The sequence below is a fragment of the Leopardus geoffroyi genome, chromosome A3, assembly GCF_018350155.1.
Source record: "Leopardus geoffroyi isolate Oge1 chromosome A3, O.geoffroyi_Oge1_pat1.0, whole genome shotgun sequence".
Lineage (NCBI taxonomy): Eukaryota > Metazoa > Chordata > Mammalia > Carnivora > Felidae > Leopardus > Leopardus geoffroyi.
This window is the reverse complement of record NC_059336.1, coordinates 127,902,266-127,927,648: the sequence shown is the minus strand read 5'-3', so window position 1 is coordinate 127,927,648 and position 25,383 is coordinate 127,902,266. Positions and strand designations below refer to the sequence as shown.

At 42.1% G+C, this 25,383-nt stretch overlaps 1 protein-coding gene and 1 long non-coding RNA gene across 9 annotated transcripts in view; one reads left to right on the top strand and one right to left on the bottom strand.

Moving 5' to 3' along the window:
* Positions 1-1,430: 1,430 nt before the first annotated feature.
* LOC123581536 lies at positions 1,431-4,241 on the top strand. The gene is made up of 2 exons (XR_006703791.1): positions 1,431-1,798; positions 2,661-4,241. It is a non-coding gene; the product is annotated as an uncharacterized LOC123581536 (long non-coding RNA).
* A 16,108-nt stretch (positions 4,242-20,349) lies between these two features.
* Positions 20,350-25,383, bottom strand: part of CYRIA (CYFIP related Rac1 interactor A) — a 105,412-nt gene continuing 100,378 nt past the window's right edge. For all 8 annotated transcript variants that reach the window (XM_045447672.1, XM_045447670.1, XM_045447668.1 and 5 more), the window contains 2 exons: positions 22,826-22,896; positions 20,350-20,562 (listed from right to left, as the gene is read on the bottom strand). In XM_045447672.1, the coding sequence (XP_045303628.1) occupies positions 20,499-20,562; positions 22,826-22,896 (135 nt within the window). In that variant the 3' untranslated portion in view covers positions 20,350-20,498. The remainder of the gene's footprint in view (positions 20,563-22,825; positions 22,897-25,383) is intronic.

The following is a 25,383-nucleotide window of genomic DNA, read 5'->3' as shown; positions in this document are numbered from 1 at the left end:
TCTGCTCTGGCGGCCGAGGGCACGGAGCGGTCAGGTCACGGAATGCAGCAGGCTCGGGGCCGACACTACCAAAGCCCCTAGGCCCCGCAAGGACCAGCTTGTTTCATTAAAACAAAGGGAAGGGTTTCCTTGGAAATCCTATTTTTCCCCAGATTTCCCTCTTGGCTGCTTCTGTGGCCACACATGTTTCCGATGAGTCCACATTCAAATGAATTTCAGCCGACAAATAACTCGATACAGCTCTTTGGTGGGAGAGAATTCCTTCGGGATGAGGTCGTGGTTTGGCTACAGTAAAATTAAAAATAACCCAGAACCCCCCGCCGCCCAGGCTGGCATCAAACCAGGACAGTGCATTTGGGAACCATTATCGGGTTTATCGGGGTAACATATCGCAGAAAACCTGCTTCTGTTTATAGACCATTTTATTATTCCGTTTTGACATTTCCCTTTTTTCTTCAACCTTTTTCCCCCTTAAGCAAATATCTATTAGACTGAATTGAAATGTGATCCAACCAAATATACTGTTTTTCAACTTCAGGCTAAAGCAGGTCTGACTAGAAGCAGAAACGCTTAAGTGAAAAGTTATGATTTACTTTCTTTCTAAAGGGAAACAGTGTCAGAAGGAGAATTTTATGTGACAAGGGAGCTTGTGGAGCACGGAGCAGGGGGCTGGCGGCTGACGAGGGCCTGGGAAAGCCCTGGAGCTTAGAAGGCCAGGAACGACCCTGCCCGAGCACCCCCGGGGGGAACCCTGGGAAGAGTGCACAGGCAGAACCTGCTTTTTCCAAATCGGCAAAATCCCCAGATTGGATTGTACGTATGTGAATGGTCAGATCAGGAAGAAAACCTAGAGATGGCTGACCTCCCTCTACCCCTGTTATCTTACTATTGGGTAAACTGAGGCCCACAAGACTGCAATGACTCGCCCAGGATAACTACACTGAGCTCTGGAGCTCAGCACATGTGAGTTTGAGGACCAGCTCTACCACAAGACCCTGGGCAAGAGACTCAACTTTCTTGTGTCTCAAGTCCATTGTCTATGAAATGGGGTGATGACTGTTTGTGCCCTGCCTATGCCAGACAGTGATGGAAAGATCCAATGGAGAAACAGCCAATAGAGCAATTACTTCCTGAGTGCTTTTTCTGGCCTATGCGCTGTCCCAACCCTTCACACACCCACCTGCTACTCACAGCAATCCTACCAGGTAGGTTCCAGGATGGTCCCAATCCTGAAGATAAGAGAGCTGCGTGAGGCTCAGATAAGTTCAGTGACACGACCACAGTCAGGTCATTGGAGGATGGTAGATGCTTGATTTGAACCTGGAGCAGTTTCTGATATGAGAGTCTGTGCTCTTGACCTTGACGTGAGCGGGTCCCTGTGACCACTTAAATCAGAACCCCGATTCAAAGGTGAAATGTGAACTTGTGCTCTTGACCTTGACGTGAGCGGGTCCCTGTGACCACTTAAATCAGAACCCCGATTCAAAGGTGAAATGTGAACTCCATGCTCAGCCGGGACAGAAGCCCAGGTCTTCTGAGTCTTGACCCTTTCTCCTGTGTCTTTTGCCAGGGCCCGAGCTGTCCAGCTTCCATCTCCAACTGGGGAGAAGGCCAGGCTGCTTTCCCGCCCTTGTTGTCAGGCCTGGAGCAACAGATGAAATGATGGAATGGAAAGGTGATTTGGACTCTCCGTGAACGCAGCAAAGTACAGACCCGGAAGGAATGTGTGCTGGCGAGTGCTGGGGGCTCCAGAGGTGGGCCTGCCCTGAAGGCTGACACGCATAACAGCATTTCCTGGGTAAGGCTGTGAGGTTGTGAGGTCCCCGTGGTTGCTGAATCGCGCTCTGCCTTTGCGTCTGCTCTCCTCCCTCTTCCTCCTTCCCTTTGACTTCCGATTGTTCCCAGGCATGACTGCCTCCTGGCTCCCCTCTTCATAAGTGCCTGAAGGTCTGATGCCCTAACTTCCTCTATCATGTCCACGCTCCTGTCCTGTTTGCTGTCTGTGTTCCAGCTCCACTGCTGTGTGTGTGTGCATGTGTGTGTGTGTGTATTTTGTTCTGACTTCTTGGATGCACCAGGCTCTCCCTTCCCCCGGGGGCTGTTGCCTTGGCCCAGAATGCTCTGCCCTCCATTCTGCCCAGCTAACAACTCACGCTTCAGGCCGAGGTCCCAGTGTCCTTCCTCAGATACAACCTCCCTGATCCTCTGTCTTAATCTCTCCCTACATCTCCTTGTTTTTCTCTCTCATAGAACCATTCCTTTTCCTTTGTGCCTTTCTGACACTGCACTCATTTAGTTTTTTACCTATCTCTTTATCGAGACCGGAGCTCAACAAACTATCACTGTAATAAACTATTTATTGCAGCCTGCACAGCCTGAGTAGAAATGATTTTTACATTTTAAATGGCTATAGAAGCACCAATATAATATCCTTGATTTTGCTTCTTTGTCCTGCAAAGCCTAAAATATTATTACTTGTATTTATCTTTTAAGATAAAGTTAGCTTACCCCGCTCTAGACTGTAAGCTCCATGAGGGCATAGACCATGTCTCTTTAATCTACTCCGTGTACCGATTACCTGATTCGGTGCCTGGCATATAGTGGATGTTCAGTCAAAATTGGTTTACTGAAATGATCAATGAATTCTCCCCTCTTTCCAGCTCCCCCAGTGGAAGGCCGTGGGTTTGGTAGGAAGAATTCATGTGGCACCCAAAAATCTCATTTGAACTCCAACTCTACTGTTTGTTAGCTGTGGGGGCTCCGGATCGGTCAACACCTTTGAACCACAATTTCTTCATCCTTTGAATGAAGTTAATAATGGGAGGGGTGAAATAAGGTTATAAACATAAAGGTGACTTGACAAAACGTAAAGACCATATAAAATGTTAACTATTGTCATACTAATTGATGCTATTGTGCCAAATATCAATTTATTGCCTGTTAGCTCCAAATTCACCTTTTATTGCTTGCTCTGTGATGATGAAGGACCCTGGAAATATGTTCCCTTTGTCAGCTCATGCAATGTTTAGCTTTTCCAGTAGAGGGCGCAGAAGGGACAGGTCAAGAAGAAGGGGCTTCACTCTGGTGGGCTGCTTCCTCCTCCTACCATTCTGCTGCCAGAGTCACATTTAGGGACATCTAGTGGGGCTCCCCCTATCAAGTTGTGGTGGCCACCCTATGGGCAATTTCCCTTTGACTTTCAGTGCCACCTCTAAGGGCTCACAGGCTCTCCAGCGGCCAGCTCCCAGCTTTGCCTGCATCACGGTAGGTTTCCAGCTTGTCAGTCATGCCTGTGGTTTCTTGCCTCCCATCTTTGGCCCGCAAGCACCACGGAGGAGCCTTTCTTTCTTACCAATTCCAGCTGTGGGCCCCTGCCCATCTGTCTCAGCCTCCTTATACCTGGGAGGGGTATTTCAGCTGTAGTTCCCTGTCCACCACCCTCGTCCTGGTGTCTGGGCATCAGCTTTGACCTGGGACAAGCCACTGAGCTTCTCTGCTGTCCACAGAGTACAACCTAGACCTTCTCCAATGAGGAGAGTCCCATCCTTGGAGAAAGCCCTCTGCCTTCCCAGTTTATTTCTCCCACAGATGCCCTCCATCAACCTTAAGGAATTCTTAGGTGACTCATCACTCCTTTATAGATGAACTGTGGCTACTGTTCTGGTTAGTCATTATTTATGTTACATTTTCTCTGTTCAAATAACTGTATGCATTCTGTCTCCTGATTGTGCCCTGGCTGATGGAGAACTGTTGTGGCAAGTAGTCTCAGGAGATAGACCCACAAAGATGAGATTTCAGGATTGGTTTGGTTGTGTCTTTAAACTCGAATGTAGTGCTGGGTTTTTTGTTTTTGTTTCCTAATGGGAAATGAGAAGCTAGTGGTCCATGGCATGCAGTGGCCTGCTGGTTAGTCAAGCTGTCACCTGTGGTTGAATGTGGTGAGGTGCCAACTGAAGACATACCTTGGGAGCCCAAGTGGCTCCTGCACATGACCATTTGGTAGTAATGATGACCACGCGAGCTGTGGTGTGGGAGGACTCTTCTGAGTACAAGCGAGCAATCACAGAACAAAAAAAATGACAAACTCTAGTCCTTTAACTATCGACTCAAGTCATATGTTAAGGATCAGAAAGCCCCTAAAATATGCTGTTTCTTCTTATAACCACAGGGCTACTATTAGGAAAATCAACAAAAAAATGTATTGGGCAGGTTGCTGCATTAAAATGGCAGTTGCATTCAAAGTCTTGTCAAGTTTATCACTTGAAAGTCAGGACATTTATTGGGGATTACGAAGATACGAAAATCTGGCATGAGAACAACTGGTTGGATGCAGATGATACTGACAATCTTGAGCCTCCAAGTTGCTCCGAGTCCATTTGCCACTGAAATTGACTTCTTGGAGACTAGCCTTCCTTTAGCTGAAAACCTTCTCATAACTTTACCTAACTTTACCTGGGGTCGGTTATTCCTGTCCCATGCCTTAATAGAGGCTGATTATTTTCTTGAAAATCTACCACAACCACGTCTGTTGCCCCTGGATCCATAGCCAAGGTCACATCTGTACCGGCTCCAGCAATAAAAATACCTACCAAAGCCCAGGTGGAAATAGTTTAAACCAAAAAGGATTTAAATTTCTGCTAATATATAAGTAGAAAGCAGGGCACACGAGTGGAAGCTGATTTGATAGATGTTAGACCAAAGAAGATAGAATATAACAATAGAGTGGGCCAAATTCATTTGATATTACTAAATATTCCAGATCATGTGCTAACTCCTACATCTAGCGGTGGCTCTCCTAGCTTACTTGGGAACTATGAACCTGCTGGAGAGGTGCAGTTTGTAGAGTGAGGAAATGCAGAGGATTTCAAGCCTCCTCTCTACCCTCCAAAAGACCAACTTTGCTGGGGAGAAAACCATATAGATCCATGTGAAAAGTGAGTCAGAAACAATCTCTTAGGAAGGCAGCCACCTGGGAACAGTGGGAAAACAAGCAGCATAAATAGCCACAACTGTGGTGTTCGGAAGGGTGGGCTGGAGGAGTCAGAAACCATTCGTTGGAAGGGAAGGGCTCTTGTTGGAGGTGGAGGGATGCCTAGGTGTGGGGCGGTCATGACAATGGAGTGGGGTAGCTGAAAGAGAGAGGCAGGCTTTTAGATCAAGAGTGAAAGCATGGCCACAGAGCAGGGTCTTCAGATCTGTGGAGTCTGACAAATGTCCCACAGATGCTTAGGGAAACTCAAGGTCCCAACAACAGACTGACTCCCATGTGTAAGTATGACCTATGACCTCAGCATCTTTGGCCTGTGTCTGGGGCTGCGGTGCTTCCTTTCTAGATCCAAATGGCTCATAACCACAGTCATAACACTTTGATAAGATGCAATAGTATTGCGACTGGGATTTTGGTAAAAAAAAAAATATATATATATATGGCTCAGTCCTTGGGCAAGTGGCTTCCCCTTGGTGAATTTGCCTTCCTGCCTAAACGATGAGAAACTTGCACTAGGCCATCCCTCAAGCTTTGAGAATTTAGGATTCTTGTCTTTATGTTTTTTAAAGTTAAGTCCATACAAAGTGTCCTATTTGAAGGTCTAGAAACCAGTAAGATAGGAACAGAGGTACCAGTTTCTCTGAGAAGAGACTATCCACATCAGCGTGGAAAGAAACATCAATGGGCTCTACCTGTTCTGTCTTCCAGACTCTGATGTTCATAACATTGCTTCACTTTAGGCTTCTGAGCATTTGTAGTAGTTGGTTAACCAAAAGCGCCATTAAAAGAACTACAATCCTATACTTTAGCTGAATATAAAGAATATATTAAAAATCAATGTTAAATGGTTAATTGACCAGTGTTTCTTTAGAGGTCTAAGCTCCCCAGCCCTGGGGTGGGCAGATATCAGCAGAACGACTCTCTTCTAGGAGCGTCACAAAAGGGCGTTTCTGAATGACATAGAACCCAGAGAACACGTGCCAAGCTGTCACTGTCCGGATTTATGCTGATTAAGCTATGAGATAAATATGTGTGCTGGTCCCTTGGGGTTGGCTTACTCCACCTATCACAGCAGAGAAAGAAACACTTCCTTTGCTCATGGGTCTATTTCTGAATTGCATGGATATTACAACCCTGATATATCAGTACCTTATGCTTTTTTCTTAACTAAGGAAGAGACTTGTGAAAAGAAATAAGAGAAGACACAGAAAGCTGGGTGACTGCCACAAGGCTAAATTGGATATGTCATGAATAATAAAATAAACATGAAATATGCCTTATTATTTGCAAATTTAACTAAATCTATGAGAAATATTTAATTATAGCTATAAAAGTTGTCATCAAAATGACCTACCCTAATATGAACATAAAAAGAGTAGACAATGAAATCTTCATTAGTTAATTAAAATTTCTTAATTTAATGACGTAAGTGTCATTCAGATAGATGAAGTTAAACAAACATGGTATGCCCTGTAGTTTACAAATGAAACCCTGAAAATAAAAATGGTTAGAAAAATAAAACTCTGTCTTTGTTTTGTGAACTTGTTCATTCAGTGCCCTCACTATAGTCTAATATAACATGCATGTTATCAAATGTCAGAGCTGGAAGGATCCAGGACAAAATGGATGGGACTCAGTAAACATTTCTGCATGCGTGGATAATCATCTGCTCCAGCACACACAGGGAATTTAGAGGAAGAAACACCTGGTGCCAGAAGCACTCACATTGGACTAAGGATAAAATACCTCTTCTACAAGGATACAGCAGCAATGGTGGCTTTATAGACACTATCTGACATCTTCGGATGAATTGCTCAGTGTAGATGCCAATGACGGTATTAGGTTGAGCTAGGGGTGAAAGAATGAGGACGATCGGATGTCTGTCTCTCCCACTACTGCGTGGCAATCCTCCTTTGTAGATCGCGAAGTGAGTTTAAAAACTTCATTAACCGATCAAAGTCCCAGACCAGGACTTGTTGAGAGGAATGTATCAATGTTGGCTTCTGCGGGAAAAGCAGGCCAAGCTCAGGAACCCAACAGGAGACAATATTCTGGCACTGGGATGTGTGCTATGTTAACCAGCCAGTGTCTCCAGACCCGCTTGATAAAGGATTCCCTTGTCCCCTCTATGCAAATCTGTAGTTTGAGGTGATAGTTGCACATACCTCCTAAGCTATCCTAGATCTAGTCTTTGAAAGATCAGAGATTGATTGAAGTCTCCATTCCCCGATGCTTCATTCATGTATTGTTACCTCCTCCTGAAGCTATCATTTCCTTTACTCCGTGACATATCAGTGCCTAGGCTGTGGAGTCCCCAAGTCCCGAGATTCAGCTTTGAAGTTTCTTAGGGCCAAAACAGTTGCCCCAAACCAGCACGTTGTGGAGAACCCCGGGAGAGGTGTGATGGGAGCCATGTAGCACTGGTGGCTTGGAGAGCAGTGGTATGACCCAAACCATCCCTTCCCATTGACAACAGGTGATTTGTCACTGATCTTGGCTTACTGGGGAACACTGTGACCTTTAAACCTTTGTACATATTAGCTGTGCAAACACTCGTATTCAAATATTACCTATGTTTCCAGCCTCAGTTTATGCACCACAGGCCCTAGAGAGATAACACTCATAATTCCATGTTCACATCATCTACCTTCTCGTTCTTCCTCCTGGTAAGTGCTATTTATAAGCATTTATACTTACTTGTATCCTCACTACTAATTGCCGGTTCCCTCTCCAGTTCCCTCCCTTCAGTCCATGTTTTCCAAATCATCTTCCCATAGAGCCATCAAAATAATCTCTGGAAGGCATAAATTCAGCCATGTCGCTTCTCAGTTTAAAATCTTTCCCTCTCTTCCTATCACCCTCATACATTTTTGCCTTCTTGTCCAGCCTCACCTTCTACTGGTCTCCCATCTTTTATACCCCCAGGGAAAAAACCCATGTGCTCCAGTTATATGAAGTCCTTGATGGTGCCATGCTCTCCTGCCACACGCTGTCACTTCTGTCTGATGTAGTCACCCTCTTCTTCCTGCCCCTATGTCTGTCGCCCTCTGGTCCTCAGAGCTCAGCTCAACCACCATCACCAGGATGACTTTCATAATTATGTTCTTAGCAAGTAGCGCATGGTCTTACACTCAGTATAAGTCATTGGATAACTGAAAAATGGAATGAAAAAGGAGTTCAGAGAAGAGATGAAAAATGTTTTCATTTAGAATTTCCTCCCTTTACCCCTGGGCCAATGCTCTTCCCTTATCACCTTAGGAATTCAGAGATGCTAACTTGAAAACTCTCTGAAAAAATCGTGCATGGGCAACTACAGTTCTATAGGTCCAGTCTAGCTATCTTGAGAGCACAAAATGAGTTAATAACAGGTAGTTCAAGTCAACATGCCAGGCATGGCTGCTTCTCAAACAACCCAACTCACTCTAAGGCTAGAATGGGACATTTATTAAAAACACTGGCAAAATCTGTCAGAGTGAGACCTTTCATATCCGTAATTCCTACCATCTGTAACATCTTACGTTACATAAGATCCCCAATTACCAGTAGCCGTGTTAATCCATCATCTGTCCTAAATATTTTTAGCTGTTCTTTCTGTTTTTGTAAGTGTATGTTTTTTAGTCGCCACAATTAATGTTATGCTGACTTTATCAGATTATGGGACCATCCAAAATCTTTTGGGAATGATTTTTCAGAAGTATTATAAAGTGCAATAACATCTTATATTGAAACCAAAGAAAAAAGGACAGGTCTCCTAATTAAGGAGAGGCAATCAAGATTTCCTCTCCTTTCATAGAATATTAAAAATATAATTTCTTACAGAGCTGTTATTTTTATCTAATAAGAAGGCACTCCATAAGGTCTGTGTTACTATTTTGTGAAAGTAATAAAAATGCATCTTCAGGAAATTATTCATGCTAATGAATCTAGAATGCATCTTTTATCTATTCTTCACGAGTACTAGAGTTATTTACTCTTCAAGTTCCAGTTGGACATAAAGAAAATCTTCCTCAAATAAATATGAGCAATGGTTTACCATTGGTCGATTAAGAGGACGATGTAGAGCTGTATCTCTATTTCCTTTGGAACGGTAGTACTCTTCTATGTCCCTAAATAGTATTGTCTGCTTTGTGAAGTATTGGGTTTCTTCTTTATACAAATATAGAAGCCAAGACTGGAAATCACACCTCAAAGAGGCTTAAAAATGTAACCTTATCGTTGGTGCACTTTGCAAATAGAGATCATTTTATGAGCACTAGACAATACGGGACCCCACGCCTGACCCCACGGGCCTACCCGTGATGTCACAGGCAGCTGTGGCAAACAGTTCTGCTGCTCATTGTCAATGGTCTGCTCAGGGGCTGAACTCTCCCTCTCCCCATGTTTTTGTTTCCTGCTTTCTCTGATGTCAAGGAAGCTTGCTCAACCCGTGCACAGGTGCAGCCCAGGGATAAAGCCCAACTAATTGAGGGGTAGGGGGGAACGATGGGTGAATGCTCCAGCATCCAGCCCTTCAGTGAGAGGCAACTGAGGAGTTTCCCTCACAGTTCTGTAGAGGGTTTTAAGAGGACTGTGCCTCAGTTGCTCACATAAAGTAACCTGTTGAACAAGGGATCAATTGTCAGGTGCTCCTCTTTCCCTGTCTCCTTCTCCCTCTTTGCTTGCTCCTCCTGTCTGGTTTCATCTCCTCAGTAAACTAGCTGTGCCTAAGTGATGGGATCAAGCTCTGTTTTGGGGGGGAATTCAAACTAAGATTAGGCTACAAAGAAAAACTTGATGAATTCCAAAATGGTAGTGGTAGTATAATTTTTTAAATTTTTTAAAAAAATTTATGTTCATTTTTGAGAGAGAGAAAGTGTGAGTGGTGGGGGGGGGCGCAGAGAGAGACGGAGACACAGAATCTGAAGCAAGCTCCAGGCTCTGAGTTGTCAGCACAGAGCCCGATGCGGGGCTTGAACTCATAGAACACGAGATCATGACTTGAGCCAAAGTCAGACGCTTGACCGACTGAGTCACCCAAGGGCCCCGGTAGTGGTAGTATAGATCATACATTCTGGTCATGATACAATAATACCAATATCAATGACAAAATTAGAGCATGAAACCCAACAAAATCCTCAATTGCTTGGATATTTAAGATCACTCTTAAATAACACTTAAATGTATTAAAAATTATACCCAGAGTATAAAACAGCATAGTAAAAATGGTAATGAGATGCAGCTAAAGGTGTTGCCACAGGAAAATGCATTTCCTGAGTTTTTCCATACACTAAGAAAAAAGCACTAAATATTCCACACGTTATTTAAAAAATCAATTAAAAAGTTAATAAATGGAAATAAGAAAGTTTAACCAAGAGAGTACGAAATAATGAAGTAGTTGTAACTAAAAATTAATGATCGGTTGCCATATACAAAGCCCTTTGTTATTTTTAGTAATTAATGTCATTTCACAGATGGCAAAACTGAGACACCAAATTGCCCAAGATCACGCATTTACTAGGTCATGAGAGCTGACTGAAAACCCAGGCTGCTGTCCGAATTTAGAGCTCTTCCTCCGTCTCTTAGGCCACGTGCTGCTACTCGGCAGCTAGGTCATACAGCACACACACATACATGTATGCGGGCACACGTACAAACAGATAAAGCATGCATTTGTCTAATCGAGGAAAAGAAGGAAGAAACACAAACTCAAAAATATTACTTCCACAGAAGTGTCTGTAACTACAGATAAAGAGAAAACAGTGAAACAATGTATAATTAATAAAAATTTTTGCAAAATGTTTTCTTTTTTTTTTTTTTTCAACGTTTATTTATTTTTGGGACAGAGAGAGACAGAGCATGAACGGGGGGGGGGGGCAGAGAGAAAGGGAGACACAGAATCGGAAACAGGCTCCAGGCTCTGAGCCATCAGCCCAGAGCCTGACGCGGGGCTCGAACTCCCGGACCGCGAGATCGTGACTTGGCTGAAGTCGGACGCTTAACCGACTGCGCCACCCAGGCGCCCCTGCAAAATGTTTTCAAATACAGACAAAACATATCACTTTCTACAAAAACGTAAACTAAAAAACAAAAGAAATGTACATAGTACGTGAACAAGGCTCACACATATGGAAGAAATCAGTAATACTGAGTGCGAATGCCTCCCTAAAAATGTCAGTTGAAATAGTTTCTTAAGTAATTTGTTTCAGGTCATCAAACAACACATAAGTCTTTCCTTTTTTTTTTTTTTCAGTTCTAGAATTAATAGCAAAAAATAAACAAATCTCTCTGATCTTTTTAAAGATCCTAGAAGAAACTCTATGTAAGGATTGTGTACCTGCATATTTGTACACATACCCACACATAACAGACCAGTATCACTATTAATATTGAGAAAAATGCTAAATAAAACTAAACCGAAGAGAAGACAGCTATAGATGATACTACACTATAAAAAAGTATACGGTACGACTATGTAGAGTTTAGCCCAGGATGTAAGGATGGTACCATATTAAGAAATTTGTCAATATTATTCCTGACACCATTTTATCTCACAGGAAAAAAATACAATCTTCTTACTAGATCCTTAATAGGGCATGTGTTTAAAAAATTAATGTACTTAACAAGGAAGTTGTTCAAGTTCACCATGAGCTACACAGTATTATTAGGCGATTGTGATAGAATTGTGAGCAAGCTGGAGAAAAACTCTGACTGCATGAAGCTTACCTCTGGCCAAAAATTAATGGTAATAAAGCAAGTATAAACATAATACATGCTATGGAAGAGTAAATATAGTGGATTATGCTACATATACCTAGGAAAGATGCAAAAACCTAAGGATTTAGATAGGGCTCTGAAAAGAAAGTGATCCTTAAGCTAATATAAGAAGACTGGGAAGGAATTAAGTAGGTCAAGGAGTTTAAGGAGGGGTGAATTCTGTCCAAATTCCTCCAAAAATTGCAGAGGATGGAAGACTTCCTGACACATTTTATGAGGTCAGAATTATTCTGATATTAAAGTCAGGCAAAATCATTACAAGAAAAGTAAACTAAAAGCCAATATCCCTTATGACCATAGACGCACAAATTTTGAACAAGTTTTTTTTTTTTTCAAATTTTGTTAATGTTTCATTTATTTTTGGGAGAGAGAGAGAGAGAGAGAGAGTGCAAGCAGGTGAGGGGCAGAGAGAGAGGGAGACACAGAATCCAAAGGAGGCTCCAGGCTCTGAGCTGTCAGCACAGAGCCTGACGCAGGGCTCCAACTCACAAACTGTGAGATCATGACCTGAGCCAAAGTCGAACACTTAACCCACTAAGCCAACCAGGCACCCCTCAACAAGTTTTTAAAAAAATCAAAAATAAAGATGTGTAAAAGGACAAAAAATCATGAATAAATGGAGTTTACCTCAGCAATGCAAAGTTGGTTTAACATTCAAAAACCAATCAGTATAATTCACCATATTAATAGACTAAAAAGAAAAGCAAAGATGTGATTTTCTCAATAGATTCAGAGAAAGTATTTTCCAAAATCCAACAGTACTCTTTTTTTAACCCCTTAAACATATTAATAGTAGCTTTAAAAAAGTTTTTGTGTGCTAATTTTACCATCTTTCCATTTATGGATATGTTTCTATTGTACTGACAAATTTTCCTTGATTCTCTGCACATCAACTAAATTTACTAAATGTTGTACATTGTATATGCTATATTTTTGAGAAACTAGTGTGGTGAATTTGTGTGTGTGTGTGTGTGTGTGTGTGTGTGTGTGTGTTTTATTTCATTTTATTTATACATTATCTATCTATCTTTTTAAATTTCAGTATAGTTAACGTATAGTGTTATATAAGTTTCAGGTGTACAATATAGTGATTGAACAGTTGCACACATCACCCAGTGCTCATCATGACAAGTGCATTCGTTTATCCTTATCTTCTATTTCACCCATCCCGCCCCCCACCCCCACCCCTCTGGTAACCATCAATTTGTTCATTCTAGTTAAGAGTGTGTTTCCTGGTTTGTCTCTCTTTCTCCTTTGCTTGCTTGCCTTATTTCTTAAATTCCACATATGAGAGAAACCATATGATATTTGTCTTTCTCGACTGACTTATTTTGCTTAGCATAACACTCTCTAGTTCCATTCCATCCATGTCATTGCAAATGGTAAGATTTAATTCTTTTTTATGACTGAATATTATTTCATTGTATATATATATACCACACCTTTATTCATTCATCAATAAGTAGATACCTGGGCTATTTCCATAATTTGGATATTGTAAATGATGCTGCTATAAACATAGGGGTGCATGTATCCCTTTGAATTAGTGTCTTTGTCCAATATGTATTCTTAATAAAGTTTTTCAGCAGTTAAAAGAGATTCTCAATCTGACTAAGGGCATGTACATATAACCTACAACTAACAGCACTCTTAATGTTGAAAGATTAGATGTTTCCTCCTAGGATCAGGAACTAGAGAGGAATATCCATTCTCACAGCTTTTATTCAACATTGTGCTAGAGGTTAATTAGTGTTATAGGGCAAGGAGAATATACAAAAAGGATTCATGTTGAGAAAGAAAAAGTAAAGCTATCTTTATTCACAGTTTATGTTAAACATCTTATGAAATCAAAGAAGACCTTACGGGGAAATTTACTATATTCACAGATCAGAAGACTCCCTATTTTAATATGTCCATTCTTCCAAATCGATGTGTAGATTCAAAGAAATCTCCATGAAATCCCAACAAGTTATTTTGTGTGTGTAGAAATCAACAAGCTGATTCCTATGCAGAATATGCTGTACCCTCCTGTGGAGATTTACAATGAATAAAAAAATCTGGTAGTAAAAAATAGGTAAGTAAAATACGTTTAACCTTGTTTCATAAGTACTTGAAGATTGAAAACTTTTTTTGATGCAACATCAATTAACATCTCTGAGAACATATTGTAGAACACGTGCTAAAGGTAATAGTATTATATAAACATGGTCAGATATATGTCACGGAAAGAGGAACGTTGGCTGTTTAGAGAATGGTTTAGAGGGAAAGTAAAGGCTGGATGATCTTCTAGGGGAAAGATGATGAAAGTTGGAGGAAATAAAGAAAAATGAACTGGGGAGAAATTGATTTTGAGAGCTCTTTAGAAAGGATAATTGTTAGGACTTAGTGATGAGCTGAAGGAATTAGGGTAAGGAATAAGGAAGGTCATTCCTATGAGTTTGGCTTGAATCTAAAAACACTATAAATATGAAAACTCAAGATGATACCTGGCCATTTCCGAAACTATTTTCTGCCCATCTTATGTGATATTCAGAAGTCCAAGGACAAATAAAAATGCTTTTCCAACTACCTAGCAACATAATTTTTTTAATGAACATATTATCTTTTATAACCAGAGTTCTAGAGACAAAGATGAACCAAGTAATAGGACTTACAGGTTCCAGGATAAATGGCTATGGACTGACTGTTGGACATTCCTAGATTGCTATCCAAGGTGCTGAACTGATTTGTCTAGTTATTGGAAACTACTGCTGTTGCCCTTTTGCCTTTGCCTCAAGCTTAGTTCTCTGATGGAGTATCAGCCTTGTCTCAGACCAAGCTAGACTTCATCTGATAGCATGCCTGCCCTGAGCAGGACTAACTGACTCTGACTTTTGATTGAGACAACAGCTTGATTTCTCAGTTGGACTCCTGGCTTATCAGCTGCAAGCTGCAAGCTATATGTCCACAGACATTAAAAATATCCTGGCAGGTAGGTAAATATTTTCTCCAGGAATAAAATTGACCAGCCAATGGAGCAAGTAGTTTGTTAGTGTGGATAGTTGTGAGCTATAGAAATTCTCAGGGTTTCATTTCAGCACATTCAGGTGTCAGAATCCTGAAGTTTTCCCTTTACAGGCAGCTTCTGTTGGCTGCCTGCCTATGTTGAACTTGACCCTATAAGGGACACATTCTCCTCCTTTAGGCACTTAACATCTAGTATAAAAAACAAATATATAAAGTACTGTTCAGTGGCCTATATTTAGCATCAAATAAATCAAATGCATTAGAGATCAAGACAGAGAGAATTAGCATGGATTGCAGTAGTTGGGGAAAGCTTCTGGAAGAGGAGGAGTAAAACACAGGCCTTGATGTACAGGTACATTTTAGATAGGCAGTGAAGAAAAGGGGGTACAATATCACAGGTGTGGAAATGCCCATGGCACATGAAGGTAGTGAATACTCAACTGGTTCAACCTAGAGCTCCCTCCACTTTTATCTTCTCAACCCACATTCACGTATAACACTATCACCTTTCTTTGTATCTCTCCCCACAGTGATGGCATTATTTCTCTTACACAAAAGGAAGAAAAACCATATATATTGACATTTGGAAGAAAATAATTCTATAATTTCCTTCAAGTACTTTTGATATTTCCTAGTGACATGCTTCTTCAATGTGTAAGGAACCTTTTAAAACTCCTGGTCCTCAAGTCACAAGAGTGAAGACTCTAGCTCTTAGGAAGAGTAGGAATGGCTAATAAAATGTAGCCCCTGGTTTGAAACAAAGCTGTCATGGTGCCAACAAGGACAATTTAAAAATGAACAGTAAGTGCAGGCAGAGAAAAGGAAGAATCTAGGAATATGCAACTTGTAGGGCAAACTGGAAGAATTCGTAGGGAAAAGACATTCTTAAGTGAGTTTACAAGATCTTCCAGCCTACATGAGTCTAAACAAAATTCTGAGTCTTATATAGAATCCTTCTTACCACGATTTCAAAAAGTACTTTGATAGAACTTGGAACCTGATGTGACCAGGGCAGAAAAACTCCCTTCTTTGGAGTTTGACTTTGAGCTAAAGGGATAGAAGACTCAAGACCTCTATTTATAAGAGGAGTGTGTGGTTGTAATCAGCAAGTTTTTGTTTGTTTGTTTTACCACTACACCGAGATTTTGGCATTGGATGGAACAATGGACTTAATGAACATGAATACTTTAAGTAAATTGATCAATATTATTTAGCATTACTTAATCACTTAAATTGTGATAACTGCATATAGTATAGACATTTCCAACAGCAATGTCTGCCTGTAAGATCTATCTACTCAATGTTACCCCAAAGCAAGAAGTTAGTGTGAATACAGATTGCACCGTACTCACACGTCACCAGGTTTCATGAATGTGGCCAGCTAAACTCTTCATCTCCATTCTTCCAAGAGAACCCCAATTAACAACCAACTTCTTGACTATCATGAAGGGTATTCCTCACTAGCTATATTCCTCTGGACAATCACACACACTCATTTTTTCATTTCTCTTGACTCTCAACACTCATTTAATTAGGGTCTCTCTCTCACCTTTGGTCCCTTTCCTTCTGGCTTTTGTCCATTTATAATCTGTCAATGTTTCTATTTACAGAAAATTTCCCATTTCTACTCATTTCCCTTTGAGAGCTCCAAATCATCCTAATTATTGTGCCTTTGTCTTTTGTATAAGGCACCATGGAAGGTCTTTTTCTGACCTATTGATAGCACACACAATTAGGTCTCAGGTGAAAAGCTTAAAAGGTGCAGGGATGTCCTAAGAATTTCCATATTCAATTTTTATTTTTTTTTTAATTTTTTTTCAACGTTTTTATTTATTTTGGGGACAGAGAGAGACAGAGCATGAACGGGGGAGGGGCAGAGAGAGAGGGAGACACAGAATCAGAAACAGGCTCCAGGCTCTGAGCCATCAGCCCAGAGCCTGACGCGGGGCTCGAACTCACGGACCGCGAGATCGTGACCTGGCTGAAGTCGGACGCTTAACCGACTGCGCCACCCAGGCGCCCCTCCATATTCAATTTTTAAAAGAATTGCATTAGGGCTTAAGTTGCCTGAAATTTGTACTTATATAGAATAAGTTAATGGCTGACTTTGCTGAATCCATAAAGTGTTACTGCACTAAAAAAACAGAATACATGGGTATTTATTAGGAATTCTTAGCATCCTTGAACAAATAGGTCTCATGCATCTCTAGATATCAATCATGTCTCTGTTTATTCTGTTTTTTTTTATAATGAATGATCTACGCTGAAATGAATAAGTATAGCTGGTACCAAGAGCAGAACATTGTAAGTATTTTATGTTGTATATGATGAAGGCAAAAGGCAGATGGTGTGGTTTGCTGGTCCCCAAAGCAGGTATTTAGCAAGTATAGATATGCAGCAAATATCTACGATCATGTGCTTATTACCCACTCAAACTTGAACATCATAAAAATAGAGGTATATTTTTAAATATATGTACCAAACTTTAATTTTCATTTCACACTCAAAACTTCTGTACAAAAAGAGGCAAAGCAGGCAAAAAAAAATCACAATGACTTTAGCAAACAACATATGACAACTTTAAAACAGCTTTGTGTATGCAACAGCCTTGATAGATGTAATGGGGAAATTGGGTTCCAAAATTTTTGTCTCTTTAGGATAAAATTCCACTCTTTATCGTTAATATTTTTTTTAAAAAGTTTGTTGCTGTTTGGGTACAAGATTGAATAAGAATTCTCTGAATTCTGCTGCACAGTTGGATTCCAAGATTGGGTAGGCTTCTTTTTTCTTTTGAGGAAGCATGATTTTTTTTTTTAACCTAAATGTGATGATGTATAAAAACCTCAGTTTACCATTAATGTCTTGATATAATGATGAGGAGTAGAAGCAAATGATGAAGCATGATATTAACTAACAGTTAAAAGATAGTATCCAAGACTTTCTTTCTGGTTGTTAATCAATACTGCAGCCCTAATGGGCTACCACAATTCAAAACACTCACTGCCACTTGCTTTCTATTAGTAGTTGTTAGTGATGGATGAAAAATTTCTGCGAACATAGTTATGATGCCAAAGCAGCAGTGCATCTGAGAAATGTAATTTTCACCTGTTGCCTGCCCAAAAATAAATATCTGAGTAATGGCAAACACTGTTTACTTGAAAACTATGAAACATCAAATATGAAATAGAATTAACATTGACATGGATACTGTGGCTAGCACTTTCCCCTAAACCACCCCATGGATCTTGAACACATGTGCATGCAGCACACAAAAAAAATTGTGATTGTTTAAGGACTCCTAATGCCTGGAGGACAGTCTGTTAAAAGAATTTGTCTCCCACAGTAGCTCTGGAGTGGACCAGAGATCCATCACCTCTTAGTGATCACAGACATTCAATTAACTTGTCCTCCTGATAATCATAGGCAATAGTTTAGGCCCTGGACTTTTGAGAATCCATGTACGGGTGAATCTTAGCTTTGAAACAAGGCAGCCTGGCTAAACTGGGGCAGGCCAGCAGCCCCTCCCATATGTTTGGTCCCACTTGATAAAAAGTCTAATTAAAAATTATAAATATGCTCAACTATTTACTCTGCAAGTCCTTTCCTCTCTCCAAGACTTAAGCTCCTCACCCGATAAAGGAAAAAAAATGGACTCCATGATGATAAACATTGAGCGCCTCTATAATTCTTGACAGTTGTTGCCCAAAGATAACACGTGGCTGCCAAATAGAAGATTTCTTAAGCTGAATAATCAATGAATTTGTTCATCCATTGTTACCCCATTTTCTGGCTTCCTCTAAGGTATTAAAATCCCTAGGCTTGAAGAGGTCGTGAAGGCCATCTAAGTGCATTTCTGTTCTGATGAGAGAACCCCCCCCATCTAGGCAGCTGTACTTGTTCAGCTTGAAAAGCTCCAAGGAAAAAGGTCTTTTCTCTCTCTGTTGACTGACATGTAGATATAAACCAGAGAATCTTTTCTGCCACTTGACTGGGTTTGTTGTTATTGTTAAAAATAAAATAAAATTTAAAAAAAAGTATGTTTCCTTTTTTTTTTTTTTTTTTTTTGGAAGACTCAAGAGAATGCCATCTGGACACTAAAGTCTGGAAATCAATTGGGTCTACAAGTTATTCCTTGGAACATGGTGAATGAAACCCTGATGTACCCAGGCCCAATTTCTGGGATTATCAATCACTGGGCAACTCTTTCCTTCTATCAGAAATAGGCAAATAATAATATAAACCAGACTTAAGGCTGATTTAAAAGTGTCCAGTCTCATCTTATAGTATGTATGCATAGGCCACATGGTGAACAGGGGAAGATTCAGGAGTGAGGTATCCTGGGTTCTAGTCCTACATGGAGTTGATCCTCTTTGACTTCAGCCTTGTCTCATTTCTGTACCGGAGGTTGAGACGGGAGATTTCTAAGATTCCATTCCAAGCTCTGATCTGCAGAAAGGATGACTCTAGGCCTTGCCATATATTCAAATATATTCAATCATCAAGACAAGATGGGGTGATGCTTCCTGGCCTCTGTCTACTAAGGAAGCATGTAAGAGTCAGCCATTTTATTGGCTCATTGCCTTGTAGGGCTCTTGGAGATTGTTTTAATTGCCCATTTCATAGATGAGGAAAGTGAGACACAGAGCTTAAGTGTATTTTCAAAGCTCACACCATGGATCAGTAAGGCTAGGACTCAACCCAGGTACTCAGACCAAAGGTTTAAACATTCCAACCAGCCAGCAGTGTGGTCAGGGAGGAGCTGCCTTTTAAATATTAGGGAACTGGAAAATGCAGGGATTCCCCTCTCTGAATTCCCCAGTTTCCTGGTAATCAATGAAGTACCCTAGGCCTCTGTTGCCATATGGATGGTCCCCAGAGGACAGGGCTCATTTTAGGAGGGACTGTGTACCCAGCACCCCACAGACAACTGGAATGTCATCAAAATTACTACAGTTTCACAGCCAAAGGGTTGAAGCAGAGAGATGACTGTCCTGTTGCCTGTGTGTCCTTCCTCCCAACCCGACCCCCACTTCCCCCACAACCCACTGTCGGGGGTTGTCCCCCGACAACCACTTTCACAGCTCAGCTATGACAGCACATCTGTCTATTCTCACTTCTCTCTCACAAACTGATTCAAGCACAGGTGATTTTCCTCTTGAAGAATCAAAAGGGAACGTTAGAGGAATATAAATCCAGAATAAATACGTGCAAACAAAAAAGCTGCACATGTGGCCTGCAGTCTGAGGAGAGAGGGGGGGCGTGCTGAATTCGAAACACTTGAATCTGTGTCTTCACATGCATTTTTCTTTTCTTGGATTCCTCTCTCCCTCTGTCAGGATAACAGTTGTGTTTCTTGTAGCCAAGCTGACACAGGAAATCAAATACTTCATGTTTCTATAAGTATACTTCCCAGAGAGATTACACATCTAGATTTAAAACACTACCACAAACTATTAGGAATTTCAGATTGTTACAGGTGTAGTTAAAGGACTCCAGTAGTAAAGATCGAAGTCTCCAAATTTTGACTTTGGAGAAGGGGGTTTTGTTTTAGACATCAAAGGTAAGGCTCTCAAGTCAATTTATGCTCTGCTGGGTCGAGTCAGTCAGGATACAAATTAAGGTCCGTGTATTTCAGTGACAAGGAGGAAACGGTTATGTAAATACACAAGTATTAACATCAATCTGTATTAAATTATGTAAACATATACATCTTCTGAGGTCAGTACATAGATCCTCTTCTTTGAGCAGAGCTCTACTGAAGCATTGCTCGAATCTGTTTGGAAGTCGATTCATCATTCAAGTGCTTTGTAGTGAACCTGGATGGAGAGAAAACACTGGGGGTCAGTGTGTAAACAGCACCTGCCAGAGTGCCAGGGATGACTCTCGGCCCATCTTGACCTTGAGAGACACAACTGATATTTATAAATCAACCCGGGGCTTGTGCCTTAGACAACTAACCACACTTCAATGCCCAGAGTATTCTCAGACAGACTTAATATTTGATTCTTCTTTCCAAAGGAACTTTGTATTGTGGTTTATTCAACAAGGAGACTTTTGTCTAATCAAAGAATTACACGGGGGAGATATAAGCTATTCCATTTTCCGGGGAGGTAGACGTCACGTGAATGAGTGCAGGATCTCAACCATCTAGGCTAACCCTGCTGAGTTACAAATTTCACCATATGGATCGGCTAGCAACATTACCCAAAACTTCAACGTCTATGGTTTTCTACTTTCCTGGGGACTCCTATGCTCACTGCCACCACAAGAGGGCACAAACGCAGGTCAACAAACAAAACCAGGCAGCACATCTGCACCCTCACATTAAGCTGGTATAGGAATGGTTTATGAAAAGGGGAGAAAAGGGAATTAAATTGTAATCAAACCTTGACCATGTCCTAGAAATTTCATGTCAGTTTTCATTTCACTCACTAACTTTGCAGGAGAGGTTACTGCCTCCACTTTACAGAAGAGAAAACTGAGATTCAGAGAGGTTTAAATGACCCATTTCAGACCCCAGATCTGACAACATGTGATTTGTGAACCATGCGGGGTTTCTGATTTGGACCCAAATGAGTCTGCCCCAAAAGCCTGTGCTCCTTTCCTTCACTGCACTATCTACAGAAGCCACAAACGTCAACACTCAGAGGCGACTGCCCTGCTTTTCACAAAACCTCGCTTGATTCAATGAAGCTGGAAAGCTAAAAAAAAAAAAAAAAATAAGAAAACATCAGAGGTGCCTGGGTGGCTCAGACAGTCGAGTGTCTGACTTCGGCTCGGGTCATGATCTCGCGGTTCGTGGGTTCGAGCTCCACGTTGGGCTCTGTGCTGACGGCTCAGAGCCTGGAGCCTGCTTCTCATTCTGTGTCTCCCTCTCTCCCCGCCCCTCCCCCACTCATGCTCTGTCTCTCTGTGTCTCAAAAATAAATATAAACATTAAAAAAAAATTTTTTAAGATCAGACGTGAGAGTCTCACTGTGTATGGGAAGCCCTCCTGCTGTGAAGTGGGCACCAGTGGAGAAACGCTTGGTTCACGCACAGAATCTGGAAGGCTCCCGTGTTAATGTTGCATCTGCTCTGAAGAATGATGACCTAGCAACTCCCACAAAACAGCATCAACCTCAGTTTCATTCATTTCACGTGTGGCTGTTTCGTCATTTATTAAATGGGGATAATAGATCACCTTCCCTCTGAGTTGTGATGATGAACGTGCTCGGGAGTGGAGAATAAGACGTAAGTGTTGTATGTAGGTAGAAGATTATTGATCCATTTACTGCATGCACAACACTGAGTGGGACTCGGGAAAATCAAAGATGAATAAGGCAGCAAGGACCATAAACCTTCCAGATTGCAGTCCGGCACAGGAATGATTTACACAGTAGTGTGATTCCACAGATTCCTGTAGATGTGTCATAGCTAAAAAAAATAAGCATCCCTTCTCTAGAGTGTACTAAGCACACGTATCCTTGGGAGAGAGACTGCTTGGGCATTAGTGGTTGGCAGGGAGAAGCTGAAAGGGGCCACCGCTGCCAAAAACTGGGTATTAAGATAGGGTAGAGCAGGGTTTTCATTCACAGCTGTGTATGCAAGACTCCTAGGGAGCTTTTAGAACAAACACGGAGTGGATGCCCGAGTCCCCACCCCGAAGACTCGAATTCATTCGGTCTGGGTTGGAAACTCTGCCTCAGTGTTTGCAAAAGTCCACCACAGTTCTCATGCGCAGCCAGGTGAAGGGGAGAGTGAGACTCGGGAAGCTTCTTCCGGGGAGTCCCCACTTACCATAAAGCAGCGCGGCGGCCCACAGTTAGGCCCATGACCCGTGGGGTCACACAGACCCAGGGTTAGGTTCTAGCTTGGTGCTCGGCCGGGTGACTTTTGGCAAGTTATCTGATTTCCCTACATCTCAGTTTCTTCCCTCTGTAGAAAGGCTATGATAAAAACGATGCTGACTTCAGCGGGTTGTTGGAAAGATTAAACGTGTGAAGACATGCACGAGGTTCTGCCTGGTACTCCAGTGCCGGGTCCCTAACAGCATCTAGATTCGCAGTCTGTCGGAAGGGGCGCAGGGTTGAGGCTCACCTGAGGGCATTCAGCAGCCCCTCCACACTGTCCGGGGCCTGTTCCTTCAAAACCTTTATGCAGCCTTTCATCTAGGAGGAGAAAGCACCGCATTTTGTTAATACTACAGCAACTGCGTCCACGATAGTATCTGTTCAAACAACCATGTGTGCATAATCAGATCACATTACTTCCGCCTGGAGAAATCACACACAGAAACGACCAGCAGACCTTCCTAATCCCTCACGTTAGCGAGAGGTCGCCTCTGGGCACTTCTAGAAGTTGTGTATCACTTCTCACACTCTACTGCCATTGAACGTTTCACGTGTGTGGCATTGAGGCTGTGACCCTGGCATTGAGGCTGTGACCTTGGCATTGAGGCCGTGATCCTGGCATCGAGGCCGTGATCTTGGCATCGAGGCCGCAATCCTGGCTTGCACTCCAGAGCCACATGCAGGGCATTCCTCTCAGTGGTTGCTCGGTGCAGACTGACTGCCTGAAGGACAAACCTGATGATTTTTCTGCCATCCCACTTTCCAGGGTGCTTTTCCTCCTTTAGCTGATGGACTGGCAAACACTTAATTTTTTTTCTTTGCTTTCTTTTTCTCTTTTTTTGAAAGGACACAGCTAAAGACCAACACCAGGAGGCCTCATCTCACCTCACGACCTTCACCAGGTAGAAGTAACCACCACCTCTTTGTGTTCCTAATAGTAGGCTGGCATTCATCAGGGAGCCTTGGAGACTGAAGCACCCAGATCAGTCTGTCTCCCTCACTAGATCAGGGGAGGACTGGTGAAGGCCACAGGTTAAGAATGTGCGTGCTTGGAGGCAGGCTCCTTGGGGTTCCTCCATTCTTGCGTTATTTAGTACCTGCGTGGACCTACACAAGTTTTTGGTCTTTTTGTGTGCCCTTGGAATATAATTTATTCATAATTTGGGAAGTATAAGAAAGATACATATATAGAGATCACATTCCATTATGCATAGCCTAAAATTTTTTTTGACAAAGGAAGTATCTCCCTGCAAAAAATACAATCACTCATCTTCAACTCAGATGTTCACACTCTGTATTAAATTTGGGGAGACCAAGGAGCTCTTTTATAATGGTTTCTTATAAATATTTTCTGTGGGTATGCTTCTGGTATGTAGGAAACTTTATCTTATGGCCTAATGGACCCTGATAGCTTGATGGAGGTAGCCAGAAGCACAGGGATGAGAATCATTTGGGAGTCACATATAGGCTCATCAGGAAAGAAATGCCATGGGCAATCAGAGATGTCTGTCACGGGTGCAGGGTGGGGATAGGCTACAAACATGCCAGGTATGTGTCACTTGCAAGGATGGAATCAAGCTCAGGGGTGCACAGATTTGGTCCCTCTCCCAGGGGACTTCGTGGTCTAGTGGAAGAAGGGAGAGAAATAGCTCATCAGCAGTGTGAAAAGTGTTCTTGTAAAACATGCCTGAAGAGCAATGATGACTTGAAAAGGGGAGAAGAGCAGTAGCTGCTCTTTGGGAATTTCTAGTTCTGTCTCAGCCTGATTATAAAGCCTTGGGTGTGAATACAACCCAACCAGGGATGTAGTCAGGCCCAGATCCAGTGAGAGTTTAATAGCATGTTAAGGAGTTGGCAGGCCTTTGCCTGTAGAAAACACCCCTGGCAGGTGTTAAACAATCTAGCAATGTCATCAATATAGGAAGGGATCAGAAGGATGCAAGTCTAAGGATGGAAGGGTCAGTGAGAGCCCCTGAGGCTGTCAAGCGTGAGAGCAGCAGTGACATGGAGAATCATGGGGAGGCAGGAGTATGGATCCGAGGTCCGTCCAGTCCACGGGACCCGGTGACTGATAAGATATGGGGGCGAAGAAGAGGAAAGAAAATAATTCCAGGCTCCAAGGGACAACTCCTGGTTTCCAGCTTAGATGTCGGGTCAGAAGATGATGAAACACCTGAGGCAGGAACCCAGGAGAAAAGCAGGTTTGTAAGGGAAAGGATGGTCTTTGATTTGGTGCCGGCCATGTTTCAGGTGTCCAGAGGAGGTTGGGTCTGGAATTCTCGGTGAGCTTTGGGCTGGAGACCGGGGTTAAGGAGTGATTCCTTATCAGATTATTCCAGAAGTCTAAGGAAATCAGCAGAAAACACCACCTCACTTCAGCCTGGCTTCCTGGAACCCAAGGATAGCATCTGTTCTCTCAATGACCCAACCCCTCTGGGCCTCGGTGACTTTTCTCTGAGGATTCATTCCTCCAGAAGTACTCTTCCTTCCCTCTTTATACTTGGGAAAATTCTACCCCTTTCCCAAGATCCACCTCAAACATCACCCTCTGTCTCTCCTCTAAGCGGAATCAGCTTCTCCCTTGTCTGGGTTTCCAGGGCATTTTCTTCGTAAGTGCATATAACAATATGCATCTCAGGGTTTCACAAATAAATGCTTGTCTTTTCACAGTTGATGATATCCTAAGGATTTATAAACCCAGTGCATGTAGTTGCTGGCTTAGCAGCAGACTGGCATCTGAAGGAGCTCCTTTATGTCATCAAAGAAAATGGCCCATGTTGAACACATGTTGCGTTTGGTAAATCT